At 40.6% G+C, this 23,614-nt stretch overlaps 1 protein-coding gene across 1 annotated transcript; it reads left to right on the top strand.

Annotated features, from left to right (window-relative positions):
* Window positions 1-254: 254 nt before the first annotated feature.
* On the top strand, window positions 255-3,644 carry LOC310864626 (uncharacterized protein; the record flags this gene model as incomplete). Its single annotated transcript, XM_083773314.1, has 6 exons — window positions 255-352; window positions 1,034-1,160; window positions 2,007-2,124; window positions 2,465-2,569; window positions 2,983-3,168; window positions 3,490-3,644. 6 exons carry the CDS (start codon window positions 255-257, stop codon window positions 3,642-3,644), a joined length of 789 nt encoding a protein of 262 aa, XP_083629440.1.
* Window positions 3,645-23,614: the final 19,970 nt, after the last annotated feature.

The following is a 23,614-nucleotide window of genomic DNA, read 5'->3' as shown; positions in this document are numbered from 1 at the left end:
TTGCAGTATCTGTCGGTAGACCCATCATACTGGTTTGCATAAATGGTAGGAATTTATGTCAATCTAGATACACACACGCGATGTGGATATGTGTTTAAAGGACAACATAACTTTCGTGCCCCCTGTTACTTTTGTCTCATGTACTCTCAGGCCGTTATGATCTTCACGTTCCGGTGTTATCATGCAACCAGTGCAGTAAGCAGTGGTCTCCAGAGGTCAGGGACTTTATAAGAAGTGGCTACTGGCCTACAACAATGCAAGGACAGACCCTGTTCCACAAAGACATCTTCCATTCCTTTGAAGCTATGAAGACTACAGCTCCAGGAATGTCGAGACAAGCCTTCACAGCCCTGTTAGACCAGAGAACAGTGCATTTTGGAAGAGTGAGTAATTAGTTTGATAATGTCGTACGGTTGGACAGTTGTACAGATTTTTTTTCCCCATTATATTATGTATTTCTTTCAGACTGGAAAAGTGAATGCAGACTCTTTTCAGAGGAGCTTTCTGCAGTCCACTTACTGCAACTCTGTAGAGAACCGGCTTCTGGGAAAGGAACTGTTTGTCTGTCCGGCCTGTAGCCCTGAAATGGTGGCTGTTTCTGTTGATGGGAACAGAAAACTTTACAGGTTCCAGAAAGCAAATCAGTGAGTTTTGACCTTCCTATTATTGTGTGTGTGTGTGTGTGTGTGTGTGTGTGTGTGTGTGTGTGTGTGTGTGTGTGTGTGTGTGTGTGTGTGTGTGTGTGTGTGTGTGTGTGTGTGTGTGTGTGTGTGTGTGTGTGTGTGTGTGTGTGTGTGTGTGTGTCACTGACTCACTCTATTGTTTTAGGAGTCAAGATCCTGGTTTCTTTGATGGACTTTTCTTAGCAAAAGACTCCGACGTGTCCACTTTTGTTGAGGAGGTCAGAGGAGTTGTAAAAAGTGTAAGTTTTTAACAGCCAATAAAGAGTAATTACTGTAATAGTTTTGTAGATAGCCCTGCTATCTATTGTCTTTAATCAACTCCTAATATCTTCCAAATATGTACTTTGCAGACTGCAGGGAAAGCCATGTGTGGAGATTCACATTGGAGAGCTGCTCGAGAGTCATCCAAACAGGCCAACAAGTTGGATGAAGAAGGTGTTGAAATTGCTGTTTGTAGGCATGGCTTCCTTCTCAAAGGTTGGTATTAGTGTATATAATCCTGATGAGTTCAAATTAAAAAAATGTACTATGCTCTCTAATATTAATTTCCCCCCCAAAAAGGTCTCAATATGTATAGAGGGGAAATCTTTGCATATATCCAATGTTTCTCCAAAAAGAGTTCCAGAGTGCTACATATTTGGCCATGGATGTGACCTGCCGATATGTGCCATACTTGGAGAAGGTGTCTGAGAACCTGAGTCATCTTCAACCCCTTCAGCAACAGAAACATTGCTTGTCAGTGATGCATGCGAAAGCACACAATACCAAGTGCGAGGTGATGCTTCTTACATTTTTGTTTATGCCTTAAATTAAATGATTCATTTAAATTCTCAAAATAAATGATTAGCCACACAAACCAAGTGACCTCAGGATATGCATCAATTGTGATCATGCTAGCTTCCACACTGTTAAACAAGTCCATACTTCCTGTAGATCCAGTGGAATGCAAGGAACCAGGAAGGTATCGGAACAACGTTGGGAGAAGAAGAAGAGCAAGTCAACAGTTATCTCTCCCGATGTGCTCTGACCACTAAATACATGACAAAGTCAGGTCTGTAAGCTTATTTAACCCCATGCTACCCTGCAAAGTTACACATAAAACATTTTCAACACATTCTTATTAGCATTTGTGTTCTTTACAGTAAGAACTGACATGCTTACTGTGCATGCAATGGGTTGGAATCTCCGCAAAGAGAATGGCCTAAACATTGCTTTGTCTTCGAGATACAAAAAGGTATGTTGATGAAAAGGGGATAACTATTTCAAGCAGCTACATGTGAAACTTCAAATACTATGACATGGTTCTGTATTGCAATTTTGCAGACACTAGAGAAGACTTTGGAGGTAGCTGAGAACTTGACAAAGTTGCAGGAGCAGTTCCATTGTAGCGATGACATGCTACAACAGTGGGTTCTTGATGTCAAGCAGTGGGCCAAGACCGGTAAGGAAGAATCTTTTACACAAACACTGTCAGACTCTTTGGCTGTAATGCATATACTGTAGCTGTAGCCTATATGTTATGGTGCAGGGATGGGTACTGTAAGTAAATCACTTTTTCACTTCACTTTCAATGTTTCATTTTGGTCTCATAACGGTATATAAATAAAGATACATTGCTATGACCAAAAAAGGTGTAGGCTGAAGCTAATTAGCTTAATTTGCCTACCCTTACCAAATACAAATAATATAGATGACAAACAAAGAAAACAAACTAAGTAATAAGTCTGTCGGTAAACAGGAAAAAACTAAAACAATGTGTGTGATTATTTATTCTTTCTTAGGAAGTGCAGCGGCCAGTGCTGTGAATGTCCATGCTTTGCAGCTCTCCATTGAAGCACTTTTTGTGAGCATCTGCCAAAAGAAGCACTACATTTACAGGGATAATGGTATGTATAGTACCTATAGTTTAAGCTTAAATGTTTCAGCTGCATACTTGCTTGATTGTGTTTGTTAAGACAGTGGCTCGTAACAGACTGTCTACTGAAGAATGTCTTTGTCAGCTGAAAATGACAACACGTGTTGTGTAAACAGAGCTATGTCACATTGTGTCGTTATATACAGGGTATATAAAGCTTTTTGAAATAAATAGCATCAGTCCTTTGCAGTTGCTTTGGAAGAAATGGTAGCATAGTATACAAAAAATAATAATTTAATTTAATTTAGATAATTTAAAACGATTTGAAACCTACACATTGCCCCGTAAAATTTAAATAATAAATAAATACATTAAACGTTAATTCATTCATTCCTTTGACAGAGCCCCATCACAGCTTTTTTTTGTAATACTACTCTTTTATAGATCGCAATAAAAGGCGCCAGAAGATCAGCCAGAAAATTGGCCAGGAGAAGAAAAGGTTGTTGGAAGAGCTCGAGAGATACAACCAACACGCTGACGCAAGCCCTGTGGACATAAGCTCTGTTGTGCAGAAGCTGTCCAACAAAGCTTCCCAGAGCATGATATGGCCTTGGCAGGAACAGAACGCAGGTATCTAAACTAATACATTAAGGTGTGTGTGTGTGTGTTCTGTGTGTCTGTCTGTCTGTCTACACGCCAAGCCTCATTGCTCCTGATGTGCTGGTTGGTGCCTTGCATGGTTTCCTCTGCCATCGGTGTATGAATGTGTGTGAATGTAATGCACAATCTATGTAAAGCGCCTTGGATAAAGGCGCTATATAAATGCACCATTTACCATAACAACACTGACTCACATGCACTCACAGCTGTATGCTTTTGGATGCCAATGTCTCTTGCTCCATTTCACCTCTAAAAAAACCCACGACTAATCATGTTGTCATTCCTTCACAGATGGTGTTGATATCCTGACCAAGAAGCAGCTCTTTGACCAACGCATGCTTCTTTCGCGGCTGGCAGAGGAAAAGCACATCATTACAAAGGAGATGATGCAGCACCTTGCTTTCCTCAAGGACTCTCAGTCAAAGGTCCAGACACAAAGGAGATGATGCAGCACCTTGCTTTCCTCAAGGACTCTCAGTCAAAGGTCCAGACACAAAGGAGATGATGCAGCACCTTGCTTTCCTCAAGGACTCTCAGTCAAAGGTCCAGACACAAAGGAGATGATGCAGCACCTTGCTTTCCTCAAGGACTCTCAGTCAAAGGTCCAGACACAGATGGACAGCATTTCAATGAGCACACAGACAAGAGGTAAGTGAAAAATGTCAGGTGACTGCTATCATGTTAGTATTTTGTAACTAATCTATGTTTTTTTTGTTGCTATGTATTTGAGATCTCTACTGTCAGAAAAGAACACTTTATATTAACGTCGTCTTTATAATGCGTTATAATGTGCTTATAAGGCATTATAACACTTATAATCATGTATAACAACATATAACCACGTTTATAACATAAGTGCTGGTCATAATGCATTATTATGCTCAGTGGAAGTATAAAGCACATTATAACTTAGGTGATTATAAAGACACATAGAGAAGTGCTGTAATGTCTGTCAATGCATAACAACCAATGTGTATTAAATGGAATAATGTCTTATAAGCATAAGCATCAATAATATGCATTATAAATGAGCTTATAATGCATTATAAAGGCGACCTTAATATAGTGTTATCGACAAAGTTTAGTGTGAACTTTATTCCACTCTTAATACATTCTAGATTTTCCAAATGGATTGACAGAGGAGGGTTCCCAGGGCCTCATCTGTCTGCTGAAGCGGAGGTTTGAGGACCATAAACTACAGCAGACTGCAGCGAGAGCATACAAGGCCATTCTTGGACCAAGTCCAATGTTGTTGGAACAGGAGGTGGCGATGGAGGATGAAACACACTGGCAAGAACACAGCTCAGATGAGGATGATGACGATTAGACACTGGAGAATTAGGGCTGTGCGATATGACGATATATATCGTATTTTCGATAGAAAATGTCTATCACGAAAAATAAGCTATATCGTTTATATCGCCGTTTCGCTTTACGACAGTGTTTACGGCAGTATTTTACGTCACAGCGCTTGCATGCCCAGCAGCCCACCGCACTGAAAACAGTGAGCCAAGTAGCCAACACGACCACAACACAAACCGAGGAGCTTGCACCTAAAAGAGGGGCAACGTCTTCCATTGTATGGAAGTGGTTTGGATTACATGAAGGGAGATGATGGCTGACGAGATTCAGAGCGGTGTAACACTAAGGGCACGTTGGGAAATAACACACCGGAGAGCACTCATCTATCAGTTTGCATTGCACAGTGCGTCGGTCCGTCCAGTGTGCTATTTCCGAACGCGCCCTAAAGTAACCGGCCATTCACTGTTATAAATGCAGGTTTCATGTTGGATCAAATTGATAAACTGCGTGAGCCACGTTTGTTTTACACAGTTGAACAATTGAGCTCGTCGGTCGTCGGTTGCAAACTTCTTCTAAGACTTCCCTCTTACCTGTGCAGTCCTCTGCTGCGTGTCCGTGTCTGTCTTGTTTTATTGTTCCAAATAAATTATTCCATTTGAAAAGTCCTTAATTCAGCAACAGCTTCCAACAACAACAACACAAGACGCTAACTTAAGTTGGGATCATAAAAAAAAAGGAAAAGAAAAACCTCCACTTTTTCCATATGCACAGCTGGGCATGGAGAGTTGACGACGCGGTGGCGTTCTCTCTCACTCTATCGCCTGTAGTCAATTAAACATCGTTAAGCTGCCCAACGTCTTTAACAAACCAAACTATAACTACAACAGAACATTTTGATTCCCTATACAGAGCTTAACATGAACTGAAACAACTATAGTGACAAACTGTGACATGAGATATTTATTTTTTCCTTAAGCCAATTTAATGCAGACACAGGCCTGTACTTCTGTGTCTGAATGGGAACGTCTTATTTCTTTCTTTTTTCTTTTTTGTCATAATAATAATAATAATAATACTTTATTTGTATAGCACCTTTCATGACATGAAATGCAGCTCAAAGTGCTTTACAGAACAATGGAGAATAAAAGAAAAGCAAGGCAACGACATTAAAAAACAAGCAGTAATGCAATACAGTGAGGACATGAATAACAAAAAATAAAAGATCAATTAAAAGCAATGTTGTAGAAGTGGGTCTTGAGCTGTGCTTTAAAAATGTCTACAGAGTTGAGGCTGAACAATTGAGTTCAGCCTCTAATTATTATTATATATATTTTATTTTGTAATATTTTTGTACTTGCTTTGGGCCTGTCTGTGCATGGGCAGGGCATCAGTATTATATTCATATAATTAGACTGGATAATGTGAATTTACATTGCAGCATAAGTAATTGGCATAAGTTTGATATTAGCATAAGTGTTCTTTTCCTGTTTTTTGAGTGGTGCAACCACTATAGACAGCTATGTGTGTGTCCCTGTCCCTGTATCCGAGCACGGAAATAGCATAATTATTGTCACCACCAAGTGTCACTGTTGTGCAGCCTAACACACAGACAGAGGCCAGGAGAGCTAGTACAGTACAGTACAGTACAGTACAGTACAGTACAGTACAGTACAGTACAGTACAGCCCAAGTACAGTAAAGTACTCGACCTGAACAAAAATAAAAAAATAGGTATCGTAAAAAAATATGCTATATCATGAGTATATCGTTATCGTGATAAAATAAATTCTATATCGTGATATGAGATTTTGTCATATCGCCCAGCCCTATGGAGAATCTCTACCAACTTATGACACCACTGCTATATCAAGGACAAGTAGTCATTACTCATAAGCATGAGTGACGGCTTTCGATGGTGACGTATATGTCGATCAGTGTCGGGTGGATTAAAGGAAAGGACAGCGAGAGAGACAGAGATGCACGATTGTCCAGAACCAGCCCAAAAGCCTCTGCCCGGGCCTGTACCTGCACCCCTATATCTCCATATATGGAGCTGGCCCGTTCTGACTGTTTACATCACTTCAGTTCATATTTGGGCATGCCTTGACACAAAATTCCATAGAATGAAGGGACAGAGAGAGACAGATACAGAAATCTTCATATCTGGGCATAAAAGGGACACAGAGTGGAACGGGTACTCTGACATGGGTACGTGACTGCTATGTGAAGGAACGTTTGAAATGTTGAATTATTAGGTTAAGCTATTTGCTACATACCTACTTTATGTATGTAAAAAAGCAGTATTATGAAGTATGGTACAAGTTTCTATCTATAAAAGAAATACAGTTTTAACGATTTAGAATTATTCTGGATCCCTCTTTAGTTTCTCAAAGAGAAGAAAAGGGTCCCGCACACTGTCTTTCACTTATAGAGTAGTAGTTAACTACTACTCTATAAGTGAACCCTTTTCTTCACTTATAGAGTAGTAGTTAATACTACTCTATAAGTGAACCCCTTTCTTCACTTATAGAGTAGTAGTTAACTACTACTCTATAAGTGAACCCTTTTCTTCACTTATAGAGTAGTAGTTAACTACTACTCTATAAGTGAACCCTTTTCTTCACTTAGTTAACTACTACTCTATAAGTGAACCCTTTTCTTCTCATGAATCGCAGTTGGCTCCGACGCACCTGTCCTTGTAGGAGTGCACAAGGCCTTTTCCTTACATAGTTTCTCAAAGAAATATAAATCATCTATCTGATGGACAAAAAAGGTATATAAAATATGTTACCACGTATACAGTATAATTATTTATTTTAAATTGTCAATTGCTTTCAATTTACTTAATCTTGGGCTATAGTGATATTAATACTAAATGCATCTGTGTATATGTATAATGTAATTTGTAAGTTGATTAGCTGTATACTGTGGTTACTTTGCACCACTTTTGATGCGTATGCACCGTCCCAGCATATTTTGATGCGTATGCACCGTCCCAGCATATTTTGATGCGTATGCACCGCCCCAGCAAATTATGTAATGACTACTTGTGCCTGATACAGCAGTGGTGCCAGATTACATACATGTATACATAGGATTTTGTTTTGTTTTGCCATGTTTTTTGTTCCTGCTATTTTGTTCCTGCTATCCTATTGTTTAAAACATGAGTAAAATTATGATTCTCATACCATGTTTGTCGTATGTTTGCCTTTTTCCTGTGACACATCTGCCAGGCTTATTGGCTGTCAACATTATGACACACTTAGGTGGTTTTCGGTGGATGCTGAAATTGCTCTAGACATTATAAGATGTCTATCAGTCTATAATTGTATATGAACTAGGCATCTGTTTATAACACTAATTACACTTATAAAGCAGTTAATGACGTAGAACATCACATGTTGCTGGAGACTATACAGGCATTGTAGTTATAAATCATAAGGGTTCATTTTTTAATGGTGCAACCACTCCCTTACGGAGATATGGGTGTCTGGCTGGGTATGAGCACAACAACATCATGGTTGTTTTTCACCACCTGTGTGCAACCTAACACACACGCACATATTAACTGTATATATATGATGATTTGGGGTGTACCAGTACAGTGACAGTACAGTACAGTACAGTACAGTAGTCAACCGTTACGGACGCGGGGCAGCTTGCCGGAACTGGGTTGGCACCCTGGGTGTGTTCCCCCCCCCCCCCCCCCCCCGCACTCACTTCACACGGGTGTGACTGAAGTACAGTAAATAATTTATTGCCTGACAGTTCTTGCCTGAAAACATTTTTTGTTTTGCTTATAATGCACTCAATGAGCCTTGTAGTGACTTATCACATCAATGCATTAGAGCAGTGACAACAATGAGTCCAATTACCCAATTATAATCTATCTATAAATGTGCCTTGTCTCTGTACGTGTTTATGTCTGGAATTCACAGAACTCCAACCATCCACACCGACTGCAAATTCCACACACGTTCCACACCACCACAGGGAGTGCAGTGCTTGGCCTTGAGTGAGAGAGACAGAGAGATAGAGAGAGACAGAGATGCATGATTGTCCAGAACCAGCCCAAAAGCCTCTGCCCGGCCCTATATCTCCATATATGGAGCTGGCCTGTTCTGACTGTTGACATCACTTCAGTTCATATTTGGGCATGCCTTGGCACAACTCCATAGAATGAAGGGACAGAGAGAGACAGATACAGAAATCTTCATATCTGGGCATAAAAGGGACACAGTGGGTGAACGGGTACTCTGACACTGGTACCGGGTATTGCATAGCCAGGTGGGGCATGGATCTCCAACTTCCATCGTTACAGAGTAGATGCTCTACTTAAGGTCAAGTATATAAGTCATAGGCAAGTAATAAAGAATGTGTAATAAATACCTACTCATGAAGCATTATGAGTATAGGTATTGGTTATTAGTAAAACATTGCATGGATGCACCTGGGACGTATCCTCAGTGATGTATCCCAAGGTCATCTCTCGGACATCATACCCCTCACTCAGGCGACCCAGCTGGGGTGATCAAGTCCCAACTTACGTCCCAGTAGCTACCCTCAATCAGTCCCATTAGGGAAAACCCTGGGCCACACAATCCGTTGGAACTACTCCTGAACTACTCTGCCAGGGCTGGGAGGTACACTTCTGGCTGGAAGGATTAGGCTTTGTGGGTTGACTCCTCCTCCTACGTCTCACCAGGTCCACTCCTGCTCTCACCAGGCCCAGTCCCAGTACCAGTCCCAGCATCAGACACTTCATTCAGGAGTGGTGGGCAATGGTTAGAGTGTCCGCCCTGAAACTGGGAGGTCGGGGTTCGATCCCCGGCCGGGTCATACCAAAGACTGTAAAGATGGGATCCAATGCCTCCCTGCTTGGCACTCAGCATCAAAGGGTTGGATTGGGGGGTCAAATCTACTATTCAAATGATTCCTGAGTGCGGCACGGCTGCAGCTCACTGCTCCTCACCGTTCCAAGAGATGGGTCAAATGTGGAGAACAAATTTCACTGCGGTAACGTGTGTGACAAATCAAACGACTTTGATGCAGACTCCACCCGAGCGATTAGGTGGTGCTGAGGCCTCACCGAGGGTTTGTTGGGCTTCCTCCTCACGGAGGACACAGACTGGGGCACTAACCCATACTGCTCACCCGGGTGCCGTCTACATTCCGGCTGTCACCCGTCTCTTTGGTGGTCACCAGACTATACCTGGTTGTCACATAGTCTATTCCTATGAGTCACTATACATAGACCATAGTTATAAATGCATTTTAAGTATCTTCATAAAGCTTTTTAGATGGGATGCATAGCATGTGTTACCCTGATATATCAATGTCAAAGAAGTGTCAATATAGAAATATCAAATGGGCAGCCTATTACAAGAATATTGACAGTCTGTCCTAATTTCAGTAATGGAGAATATTCCTGCATTTAATAACATCAGTACCAAACCTGTCCAGTTGTACAGTAGGCCTACTGCATTTACCCATTCCTGTACTTCTCTGACATATATATACACTCAAATATGCACTGGAATGGGAGTGAAACTGGTATACCAAAAGAGTTCATCCAGGTCATCAATATGTCCTTACACTATTACACCACTATTACACTACTATTACACTTATTACACTATTGCACTTATTACACTTATTACACTATTACACTACTATTACACTATTGCACTTATTACACTATTGCACTTATTACACTATTACACTATTACACTATTACACTATTGCACTTATTACACTATTACACTACTATTACACTATTGCACTTATTACACTTATTACACTATTACACTACTATTACACTATTAAACTATTACACTATTACACTATTACACTACTATTACACTATTACACTATTACACTACTATTACACTATTGCACTTATTACACTTATTACACTATTACACTACTATTACACTATTACACTATTACACTACTATTACACTATTGCACTTATTACACTTATTACACTATTACACTACTATTACACTATTGCACTTATTACACTATTACACTTATTACACTATTACACTATTACCCTACTATTACACTATTACATTATTATGGATTAGTCTTGCTCAAGGTCACTTCAACACTAACTCTCGGGGAGCCTGGATCAAACCGGGTTACCTTCCAGTTTCCAGTAATCACACCTGCACTGGATGTGACTTAATTGTCCAATTCAACTAGGTATACTCTTGATGCGGATGTACATTCTGTGCTGGCATACATAGTTATGATTATGAAGAAAATGTATGTTCATTGCAGTTATTTTTGTTTCCAACTACTTTAGAAAGTTTGCACCACTGTACAGTACACAGACAATAGCTAGAATATAGACAATAGTAGAATGATTATGGAGGCAAAACCAGGTTGATGACAACCGTCATGTTAACCAAGTGTACAGTCTAAGCTCCATGACTGCAGGAACAATAGCAAGGTCTTCACACATTCACAGGTTGAACTTGAAAATCTAACAATATGAGCAGTAGAACTGTAAAGACTTTTGAAATACTGTGTCCCATTTAGTTAATTGTATGCATGGCGGGCCCCTTGCCAACACCTAGTTCTACTGAGCAAATGATGAGGCTGTGATTTATAAACAAATACTTTATTACAAAAGTTATGAAAATAAACAAACAAAATAAATAAATAGCAAATTGTGCAAATTCAAGAACAAAAAAAAACAAAATGTATAAACAAATACTTATGAAAACAAAACGTTATGAAAATAGTGCAAATAAGAAAAATAAACAAACAAAATAAATAAATAGCAAATTGTGCAAATTCAAGAAAAAAAAAAAAAAAATGTATAAACAAATACTTATGAAAACAAAACGTTATGAAAATAGTGCAAATAAGAAAAATAAACAAACAAACAAAATAAATAGCAAATTGTGCAAATTCAAGAACAAAAACCCCCCATTCAATTGGTGTTCTCAGTGGCCGTCTCAGAGGCCTTCAGCTGGCTGAGGATTCCCTCGGTTGGCTCCCACGTGTCTGCAAACTCTTTCTGGCTGAAAAACACAAAACAGATGATAGTTGTGAATAATACCAAGAAACTGGAGTATATTAAATCCTTCCACTGGCTCCCTGTGTCAAAGAATGTATTTCAAAGTAATACTGTTGGTATATGAAGCCCTGAATGGTTAGACGCAAAAAGTGGAAGAGTCAATTGATGCCCCACATCCCTGTGATTCACAGACACTGAATTAATTTACTTGGTTTACCTGCTTTCTGACCATAAAATCAAACATTAATTTGGGGAAGCATTTTGTTTTTATGCACCACATATCTGGAACAAACTCACAGAAAACTGCAGGTCTGCTGCCATTCCTTATTTTAAAACACAACTAAAGACATTTGTTTGCCTCTTTGATTGACATAATTTTCTCTCTTCAGCTCTGTAACTTTCTTTTCTTTTGTTTCCTTTGCTTGTTGAACTGTGTATAGACTGAATTGCCTTGTTGAAATGTGTTATACAAATAAACAGCATTCCCTTATAAATAATAATATATTTCTTGACTTTGAAATCATGTTAAGCATTTACATATTTCTTATGTTTCAAGAGCATCAATCACTTTACTCTGCAAGACAAGTAACTAACAAGTTAGAGAAACAAAGTTAAAGGGTTAAAGGCGCAGTGAAATGAAAAAGACGTTTTTCACACTTTTAGACCATATCCGTGGTCATCATGTGGACATACCTAACAATGGATGCCAAAAAAATGGGAAAATTCTCATTTTTGTGTGATTTTATATCAAAAATATTTTTGAAATTACTTCCTGAAAACGAAAACGTGCTGCGTAATGACGTGTAGACATACACATTGTGATTGACAGGTGTCTAATCAATCTTCAACTACTAGGCAGTTTGTCTTTTGAATAATTAATTAGCTAGGTACCTTCCCCAGCTTTGGTATTTACCTCCATTCATTCCCCTGCAACCATGAATAAGCCACACTGTGTTTTGGGTTGTTCCTCATCAAACACCCTTTTCTCTTTCCCCAAAACTCCGTGGTTACGTGCTCGCTGGTTGGAATTTATCCATTTTGAGGAGGGTGGCATTTTTGAGAGGTCCAGGTTGTGCGCCCGACATTTTACGGAGGACAGTTTCCGCAACTACATGCAGGTCAGCATGGGTTTCGTAGCTCCCTCCGGGTTGCGCTTGAAGTTACAGGCCATCCCGACTGTGTTCACGGTCGGAGCCTCAACCGAGTCAACTCCGCGTTTGAGAGTAAGTACCTTGGCAAACTTACAAATATATTTCGTCTTACTACTTACTAGGCTACATGCAAATGCAATATAGTCGTCAAGTTGCACTGTTTGTGACGTTACCAATTCAAGAGCTACACGGAGTGTGTGTATACAAACATACAAGCACGTGTGTGCGTACAGTATGTTTGCAAACATAAGCACGTGCGTGCATATTTTTGCAAACAAGCACGTGCGTGCGTATGTTTGCAAACATAAGCACGTGCGCGTGCGTTGGTATGTGTCTGTTAGCGAGTAGGTCTACGCCTACATACATACATTGTACAATTAGTGTGTGTGTGGGTGTGCTTACGGTGCATCATGCATCTGAGTGAGTACAACAACAAATTACAGTAAGCCTTTATTAGACCTCAAAAGCTCTTTCAGAGCGACTTTAAATACAAAGTTCCAGATCTGAGTAGTAAATGTTATGAAACCTCGTCAATAATGAGTCTTGACGTTCATAATCTAACAAGATCTTTGCTACCAAAATATAATTGAAAAGTAAAACAAATGCTAACATGACTACTGCTGCATTGTACGTATGGTTATTGCTGTATAGGCCTCTTTTTACTATTATGCTTTGCCTATAATGCTGCTGTGATCCCTTGAATTACCCCCAGGGGGATTAAAAGTGATATTTTATGACTTTCCATTATCCAACAGCCAACGACACAGGATGTAGGTTGCCAACATGCACCATGTATGAAGACAACTGCATCCCAAGTGTCTTTTCCAGCTCCGAAGGCAAAAAGACGGAGTAAAGGTAATGTTACATTATAAGTTATTTGATGAACAATGGTGAATATGTTTAAGGATGTTGATTTACAAGTGCACATGTTTCATTTGTATGTCTTCTTAGGGGTTCAAGTAAAACCAGCAGGGCGCTCTGTAGCGGTTGGCTGCTCCATGGACAGTGTTGGGGCACCGATGCTGATGTCGACACCTACCAAGAGGCCACGAGTGGAGCTGGTCAGCAGCCAGGAGTCCTCAAGTGCATCCTGCTGCACAGTAGAACCTCAGGATTCGTCATATGTGCCTGATGTGACACCAGAGGACCATGAGGAACAGCAAAGGTAGGGTGTGTGTGTGTGTGTGTGTGGAGGGGGGGGGGGGGGTTTGTTTGTGGAAAGAATGCCATGTATTAATGTCTGTGTGTGTAGATATCATGTTCCTGTACAGTGCTTGCCTACCACTGTACGACTCCACCAAGTACATTGTGTACCATGACAACCTGATGGAGTTGTTCAGGACGTGCCCAACATGCAGCCGCACGTGCCAGATAAGCACCTTTGTTGTTGGGACACTTGTATCCATCACACAGGTAATTAAAAACTTACCACAGACAAAATTACTATCAACAGGTGTAGGCCTACATATTAATGTGTCATCAGCTGTTGTTTATATATAGTTTTAAATTGTTATACACAGGTGTGTTCTCACTGCCACCACAAACTACAGTGGAACAGCCAGCCCTACATTGGGAACACCCCAGCTGGAAATATTCAGCTGTCAGCTGCAGTGGCCTTCAACGGTGCATCTTATGTTCAGATTCACAAGGTTAATATATTTGTGTGTGTGTGTGTGTGTGTGTGTGTGTGTGTGTGTGTGTGTGTGTGTGTGTGTGTGTGTGTGTGTGTCTCTGCGCGTTTATATATATATATATATATATATATATATATATATTATGGTTGCATAAAACATTTTTGTGTGGTGTTTTCCAGGTACTGTCATCGCTGCGTGTAGAATGCATTTGTCCCCGTACCTTCTACAACCACCAGCAGGCTTTCCTACAGCCAGCCATACTCTGGCAATGGAGGGTGGAGCAGCAGCAGGTCATTCAGAGGGCAAAGCAGTCCGGAAAGCCTATCACTTTAGGTGGTGACATGAGAGCTGATTCACCAGGTTTGTACAAGTGATTATGAGCAGATTAACAATTGAAATAGTAGTTCAAATATGCCAATATGACAGTCTACAATCCCACATTTGGCTACGATACAAATTCTGTAATTTTGGAGAAATGTCACACGATATACAGTGTACACTGTACAGTAAACTGTGTGTGTATATACTGAAGTGATTCAGCAAACATCTTGCATCTGTCAGGTCATAAATGCATTCATCTAACGAATGAATAATGAATATGTCAATGGACACCTGAAACACTGTCTTTATTTTAACTGTAGGACATTGTGCCAAGTTTGGGTCTTACTCAATGCTCAACTTGGATGACAACAGGATTATAGATCTCCAGCTAGTCCAGGTAAACTGAAAATGGAAGTTATTTTATCATTAACGTACTTGTATACGAGTGTAAAACTTCTCAAATTCCGAATGGTATCTCTTTCTTTCTTTCTGTGTCTGTCCGTCTGTCTCTTTTTTCAGAGTAATGAGGTAGGTAACAGTGGACGGATGGAACTACATGGCTTCATGAAGAGCCTGAAGTTCCTGAAGGAAACTGGTATCGAGGTTGGCGCTATTGTCACAGATCGCCATCCTTCGGTACAGAAGTACATGAGGGAGAAGCAGGAGGACATAGTTCACTACTATGACACTTGGCATGTGTCTAAAGGTACTTTTCCTTTTTAACCACCTTTTTCCATGTGGTACCTAATGTAAAAAGCAATACTTCAAATTTACATTTAATACTTAATAGTTTTGAATGCATGTATGTCATATTACACAAAAAAGTACATAGATCTCAAAAGGAATGCTTTTGTTGAACTACGCTGTGACTACAGTCAAAGCACACTATCTTTATATCAAGGGTTTGAGGGTATGGTATCGTTATCATATCGCTAACGGTCAGGCAGAATACTTGTAATGTATAGAGCGTCACAGTCCCTCCCCCTTTCAGAACGACGAGTGGCCCAGGAAATGATTCCCCATTCATTTTCTCCATCAGCTTTTTTAACGCTGCGGACAAAGCCAACTCGAGTTGTGACAAATCATGACAACAAACACAATGTTTTGGGCAGATCAAATCATTAGCCTTCATTTAGTTGTTTCTGGGGAAATGGGGAATCATTTCCTGGGTCTCTCGTCGTTCTGAAAGGGGGCGGGACTGCGATGCGCTATATCTAATTGTGTACTTTTCAGGAAATGGGGAAATAAATAACTGTTCCAATGGATCCAGTGTTGTTACAAGCTGATTGAATACTATATAACTCACACTTATGAAGAATCACTTTCACCTGTAAATTTACAAGATCACAACACGGTAACGCATTGTGAACTTGTAGATTGGCTACTTTTGCCTGACAAAGCAGGGCATACAAATACAAAGTTGAAATATGAAGATATACGTTTTCTGTCCAACAGCGATGATGTGCTTACTTATGCTTATTGAATTAGGGCTCGCCAAGAAAATAGATGCTCTTGGGAAGCTGAAGAACTGTGGAGAGGTTCTGCTGTGGAAGAAGAGTTCAGTGAACCATGTATATTGGTGTGCCTCTTCCTCCAAGTCTGGAGAAGAGGTAGTAGACAAGTGGAAGTCTATCACCAACCATGTCCAGAATGTGCACCATCATGACAGTGAGCTCTTTCCAGATTGTGCCCAAAATCTACCCCTTGATGAACGAGCATGGTTGAGGCCGAGTAAGCATCAGATTCTATATCAGATCTTACAATATGAATGATTAGTATGTGTGTATGTTTTTATAGCATTTTCCTTCATATTATTTGTCCTGTCTGTGCTTGTGTGGTTGATTTATTACGCAGATACCAAAGCTTGTGAGATGTTCTGTGACCTGATGCTGAAGAAGAGACTTCTCAAAGACATTGCGAAGCTCAGTCCTCATCATCAGACCTCCTCAATTGAAGGCTTTCTCATTTTGAGGTTTGCGCCGAAAAATGTTTCGTTCCCATTCATGGGAATGTTGTGCAGGTCAGAGTTTAGTAAATTATTTGTTTTATTCCTTTGATAATGAAATGGAATGTATTCTGTCAAATGGTTAATTTAAAGTTCTGCTCATATTTATTGCAATAACACCTTAACCCATTTAGACCTGAGGCTGATTCTAAAATAATTCTATGTCAGTGGTTCTCAAACAATTTCATGTGAAGGACTCTCAAAAATATACGTAATTAGCCGCCGACCCTCATCTGAAAACATGTTGTTCCAGGGACCCCCCAGAAGCAAAGATTTGAGTTAAAAACGTATATATTCAAGATTTGTGCCACATTTTCACGATTTTTCTAAAATAGCAGATCTACAAGGTCGTAGCACGGCACTCGGTGCCGTGCTATGAGTTTGTAGATCTGCTATTTTTCAATAGCTAAAGTATAACATAATGCCTAAAACACCAAAAGGGGTTCCCGCCCAGAATGGGTTAAATAGCATCCTCTCTGCCTGTATTCTTTTATAAAGATTATACTATCGATTCTACCACTGCCCTAATTCACTCCTTTATAACTATGCTTAGATTGCTCCTTGCCGCTCTCCACTACAACGAGAACGCAGACCGTGGTGTGCTGTGCAATGCAGATGGAGAACCTGTGGTCAGGGTTAAATGGCCAAAGTACAAGAAGGGTGAATACTCTCTGTGCTATGAGAAGACTGCTTCCACATACCGTAAGTTACAAAATAGTACCTGTGTATAAAACATGTCAGCCTCCTTTGGCAAAGAATGGAAAAACAGCTCCTCAAATCATGATAAACAGTTTTAGGTTTTGGTTTCTGCATTGACATTACCATGTCTTTTGCACCGTATAGACTATGTGGACACCCTGCAGAGGCTGGTTCTGGAGGAGGTGGTCTTCAGTCCTGGCCCATACCAGCAGCTGAGAGACCAAGTGGAAGTCCCTGAAAACCTGTGTGCTGCTTTTGAGAGGCCCAACATACAGGAAGCTATGGCCTCCAAATGGTCTCGCTACACACAGGAGCTGTAAGCAGCACCACCCGGGCATCAGAGGGGCTTTGGACACTGGTCTCAGTACCACCCTCTCTCTCCACCTGACCATCAGACGGGCTTGGGACACTGGTCTCAGTACCACCCTCTCTCTCACCACCTGACCATCAGAGGGGCTTGGGACACTGGTCTCAGTACCACCCTCTCTCTCACCACCTGACCATCAGAGGGGCTTGGGACACTGGTCTCAGTACCACCCTCTCTCTCACCACCTGACCATCAGAGGGGCTTGGGACACTGGTCTCAGTACCACCCTCTCTCTCACCACCTGACCATCAGAGGGGCTTGGGACACTGGTCTCAGTACCACCCTCTCTCTCACCACCTGACCATCAGAGGGGCTTGGGACACTGGTCTCAGTACCACCCTCTCTCTCACCACCTGACCATCAGAGGGGCTTGGGACACTGGTCTCAGTACCACCCTCTCTATCACCACCTGACCATCAGAGGGGCTTGGGACACTGGTCTCAGTACCACCCTCTCTCACCACCTGACCATCACAGAGGGGCTTGGGACACTGGTCTCAGTACCACCCTCTATCACCACCTGACCATCACAGAGGGGCTTGGGACACTGGTCTCAGTACCACCCTCTCTCACCACCTGACCATCAGAGAGGGGTTCAGGAAACTGGCTTCAGTGGTGGTGAAGCATGGCCGTTCTTAGTTGGTGGAGTGATTTGTCTGGTGACTCAGAAAATGAACAAAACTCTGGCTTGTAAGTGGCCTTTAGTCACATGAGAAGGAGCAATAACAGGTCTGTGACATTGTTAGATATCTGTGGCTGCACACCCATCCTGCTTATATTGTGGATTGCAAATGGTCCCCGTGAATAGAAGAACATCATAATAGAAAGGACCTTGTAGGGAAATAATTTGCTGTAGTTATCAAGAATGAAGTATTGAATATTTCATAGACAATTCAAATACAGCAGTATGATAGAAGCCAAATGGATCAATACAAAAATACCAAACTAAGGTTTGATCCAATTGTGGATCAAATATTTGTAGGGTAAATTATGAATGCAAATGTCTATTGTAATAACTGGTATGAATGAACATACATGTAAAATCACTACAAAACCTTTATCATTGTAGATGGTTTAAATGTACCCAGTCCTTTATGGTCTAGCAGTAATATGGAGCATAGCTGCACATCAAACTAGACAACAGTTTTTGCCACTGGGAGATCAGGTTTCTCATCTCATTAAACTACTCATAGCAGTACATGTCTACATGTCTGTAAAATACAACCAACCATAACTACTGCACCAGCACTGACACATACCCAATAACTAATAGGCTATTTCAACTTTGACCTTTATACACAATTATTTTATAACTATATAGATACTTGTGTAAAATGTGTAGGCCTACTGTATGTTATGGAGTGGAATTTTTACAATTTTTACAATTTTATCTGAATAGTACTGCCTACTGCTTATGACCTCACTGTAAGCCCCGTTTGTTTATACTATAATGCTGGAGTGAACATAAGATGATAGATGCAGTGGGATTTTGCCTGGGTATGGTTGACCTGTAAACACCATGGTTGTGCATCGTGTGGTGGCTGCTACAGGAAGTACAGGAATTTCAATGTGTAGCACATCTGAGCAATCATCTGCAGGTCTTAGTGGCAGACTGTGTTCGACGCTACAGGTACACAGTAGGGTACAACAATGTCACTTACACTTTACTTGTAACTGGTATCTGATATGTGTTATATTGTAATCCATGATGCAAACAAACCGCAATGTCTAACTATCATGTACCAATTTGTTGGAGGGGTTGATGATTGCTGAAAAGGTGTCATAATCCCCTGCGGGATTGGCCACTAGGTGGCATGACAGTAAGTAAATAACCCATTGAGACCTGAGGACCAGATTCTACAAATGTCTTCTAAATCCCAAGTTTTCTGATAAACCTGTTTATGTCAAGGAGCCCCACTTTTTTATATATACTATATATAAATTATATTTTTTTTTTCTCAAATGGGTCTGGGCAATAAAACCATCTTTCACCAAATAACTTGTATTGATAGTGACTATTGTCACAATAGCTTTTTTCCATGGTGTTTTGTGGAATTAAAACTACATGACCAAACACAACCAGGAACATGTGTTACATTGTGTTGAATTAAATATCTTAAAAAATTAAGCAAGATGTAATTTATTTGTGTACAAAAAACATAGTAACTGACAACATGTGTGTGGGGAGAAAAGGAGTAAAGAAATAATTGTCTATATAAATATATTCATGGCATCTGCAGTGGAGCCAGCCTGAATCCTCTGTAGTTTTCAGATGGAGAAGGGTAGGCAGCTCTTATCCTGATGACAGCACAGGATGGGACCACTTTTCTATTGCCTCTTCCAAGGTAACCCCAACACCACCTGACAAAGGAGCGGTAGGCTATGTGTCGATAACGTCTATAAAGAATCAATGACATGAATGCAAAAATGAAATACTCATGCAGATAGTGAAAAAGAGCAATGCAAGACAACGGAGATCTTGAATTTGGACAAGACATTTCATTTTGATTACATCACAGAAGTGAAATGGTTTGACAAGCACTGATGACAAGAGTAAATTGACAGCAATTACACTCACTCCTCCTCAGTGAAATCCTCTTGGTTCTCTTGCTGACCAAACTGCTGATTATCGGCTGCAAATGTCATTTGTTGCACCCACTGATTGAGGCAACAGCCAGGAAAGCCAGGGTGCATTGATATGCACGGAGTCTCTGGCTCTTCTTCTGCACATTTTAACATAACCTGCATAGCAGAGCAAAATAATATTCAGCAGCAATACTGAATGTTCAGCACATACATATCCCATTTTACATTGTTCTGGGTTGATTGTTAATTTGTTTTGCCCGTGCAATGCTAGTATTATTGCCTATCTTCACCTGTATACATTACTTTTCAAACATACATGTATGCATCATGTAGCAGTGATGTAAATAGGTTTTCAATTAAATATAAATCATCTAAGCACACATGTGCTTAGATGCTTTTTATTTCCATTTCTGCTAAGCAGCAAGCTATATTATAGCTTAGCAGAAATGGAAATAAAAAGCTTTTTTTTTTTTATATATATATATATATTTTTGTGAACTGAAATCTAAACCTAAATCTAAATCTAAACAGTGAATTGTACCAACATAATGCATTTGTATGTTGTTTACAGACTGACAGTAATCCTGCTGTGTTATACTAACCATCTCATGGTCCTTGCAGCAGACTCTGTCTATGGGAGCATCCATGTTCACACAGTAGCCACATCTACACCTGAATGATAAGCAGATAAACAATTATGTGAGTTCAGTTCAGTGATTTATGTGAACGAAAACGGCTAAACACAAGTGGAAGCTGATATTCCATACAATAAGCTAAACATTCACAACTACTAAATTAATATAACTTTTGCCACTTGGTTATAGTAAAAGACTAGGTTCAAATAACAGATTAGACTAGAGGACAAACCCATGCATGAGCAGTGTTCGTCACATGTTCCTCAGTTCCTCTACGGATCTACCCACGACAGCACGTTGCACAACCAATGTCTCATAGGGGACACGTGAAGTTTGATCATGTATGTCAGATGTATTGTATTGTATACAATTATATATGATTAGTGCCAGCAGTGCGTTCAACCAGGTAGACCAAGATAGCTAATCACCGAATGAATGCAGCCCAATATGTAGACGAACTACTGTAGCGTTATCTAGTACTCAATGCAATACTGATATAATAGCTAATAATATTGATTATAAAAAGAACGTTACCAGTTAGACACATCTACATGCTGCCGCGGGTGAGGTTCGGCTGCTGCTGCTGCTGCACCCCCCTCGTCGTCACTGTCCTGTGCAGGAGGAAGAGGCTCAAACATATATGGCCTGACGCCACGGACGGGATGGTATTCATGTTGTTCGGCATGTTCCCCGTCTACCTCTACCTCCACCTCCTGTTCGCTTGAGTCACTTGACTCTGTGCTAGTGAAGCTGGGTGAAGCTGCACAGAGGGGTGAAGACGGTGGCGAGAAGTCCTCCACCGTGGAAACGAGGCCACTGCAGTCGCGCTCATCCATTTCCATGTTTGTTTTTGTTGTCACTTGTCACACGTGTTTTGCTTCAATTGAACGAGCCGCCTTCTTTGCATATTTGTGCTTAGCCCGCCTACGTTTCGACGGTCAAATCACATTCTTCCCAGCGTTATGTCCCGCCTTACTGGCACGTTTCACTCGGAAATGCGTCACCATGCGGAAGTGGGACACACACTTACTTCTGTTTCACTGCGCCTTTAAAGTTACCATGTGGGGCATGGAGCCCATTGAACCAAGGACTGCTTTGTGCCCTTTGGAAGAGGGAAAACAGGAACAATAATCACTATTTTATTTTTGATTGAATAATGACTCCCAGCTTCTAAAATATTCACAACACATCAGAGATAATACGATTACTAGTCAACACTCATGCTGGAGAACAGGAGCCTCTACTCTCAACAGTAAAGCGTTGTAAACAGGCCTGGTACACATCAGAGGTAATACAATAACATTCACACCTGTGTGAAGTGAGGGGCGCTCTTATCATCTTACAACATCAATTACAACATAATGTTTCTTTAAGCAACGGGTGCTAATGTTTGTTTTAGTCCTCAAAACAAACATTACATTTCTCTTTATTAAACAAGCATCGTTGAAAGACAAACATTAAAGCTGTACCGTATATAGGAGAAAAATTAAAGTAATTATACATGTTCCAAATACTGCTGCATTTCAGGCAGAAGGCAAGATTGTAAATAGTAGAGCAGATACTAACTTTTCTCTCACGAGTCTTTTCGGCAACAGACTTAATGGGCCAGGGGACCTCGGAGGACCAATGCGTGCAATCTGTGAGAGAGAGAGAGAGAGATTGCAGCACTGTTTTTTCCTTAAAAAAAAAAAGAAAATCAATCAATAAAACATATTTATGTAGACAGGGTTCATTAGACAAACATAAAAAATCCACTATACCTAGAGAAAGAACATCGCTATACCATAAAAATAAAAATAAACATATAATTGCACTGTGTATAATTGCAAAGTCTGTGTGTATGTACGTGTGTGCATCTGTTCCACGTAACTTGAAAACCGCTCGCCACACCGACTTCAAATTAAACACACGTTCCACTACACCACAGGGAGTGCAGTGCCCGGCCTTGAGTCGGTCAGACCCACGGTTATCCAGAACCGCCACAAAATAACTCTGACCAGCCTCTGGACAGGGCCCAAATTAGCCAATTGATCACACCTAATCTCACCTATATCTCCATATATGGAGCTGGCCTGTTCCGACTTCACAATGATATTCTGACATCTGCATAGACTCCATATTTGGGCATGCCTGACAAATAACTCAATATATGGGCATAACAGGGACACAGACATAATAACTGGGTGGACATGCATTTCCAACTTGCATCATTCCAAGTAGGCCAGCTCTAGGAATATAAATTACAAGACACAACGGTACCAACGTTTCCAAAAAGTAGACCGATATCTGATAACACCATTAGACAGCAGCATAATAGAATTCTGACTTACTTCTTACTACTGTAGAGGAGATCTTGAATAAACAAGAAGGTGGCCGCACACACCAATAGCTAGAGTACCAATATTTATTAGGACAGCAGGTAAGACAGGAATATCCAACGTTTCGGCGGTTAAGCCTTCATCAGGGAATACAGGGCACATAATGGTTCACACTTAAATATGGTGCAACCAATCAGAAGGGGTTAGGGGAACACGGGTTAAATAAGACCTGTCCCTGTGATATGAGGGGTATGGTCATGTGGTGTCTCAAGTTCACATACAAGAGTTTATCTCAAAAATGACTATAGGGCCTCCTAAGAGGCTCTGGAATAAACATTCCTTGTCATGGAGACACTACAATGTATAAGGG

Source organism: Protomyctophum parallelum (assembly GCF_964188405.1).
Source record: "Protomyctophum parallelum genome assembly, chromosome: 9".
Classification (NCBI taxonomy): Eukaryota; Metazoa; Chordata; class Actinopteri; order Myctophiformes; family Myctophidae; genus Protomyctophum; species Protomyctophum parallelum.
This window is presented reverse-complemented; position numbering and strand designations above follow the sequence as displayed.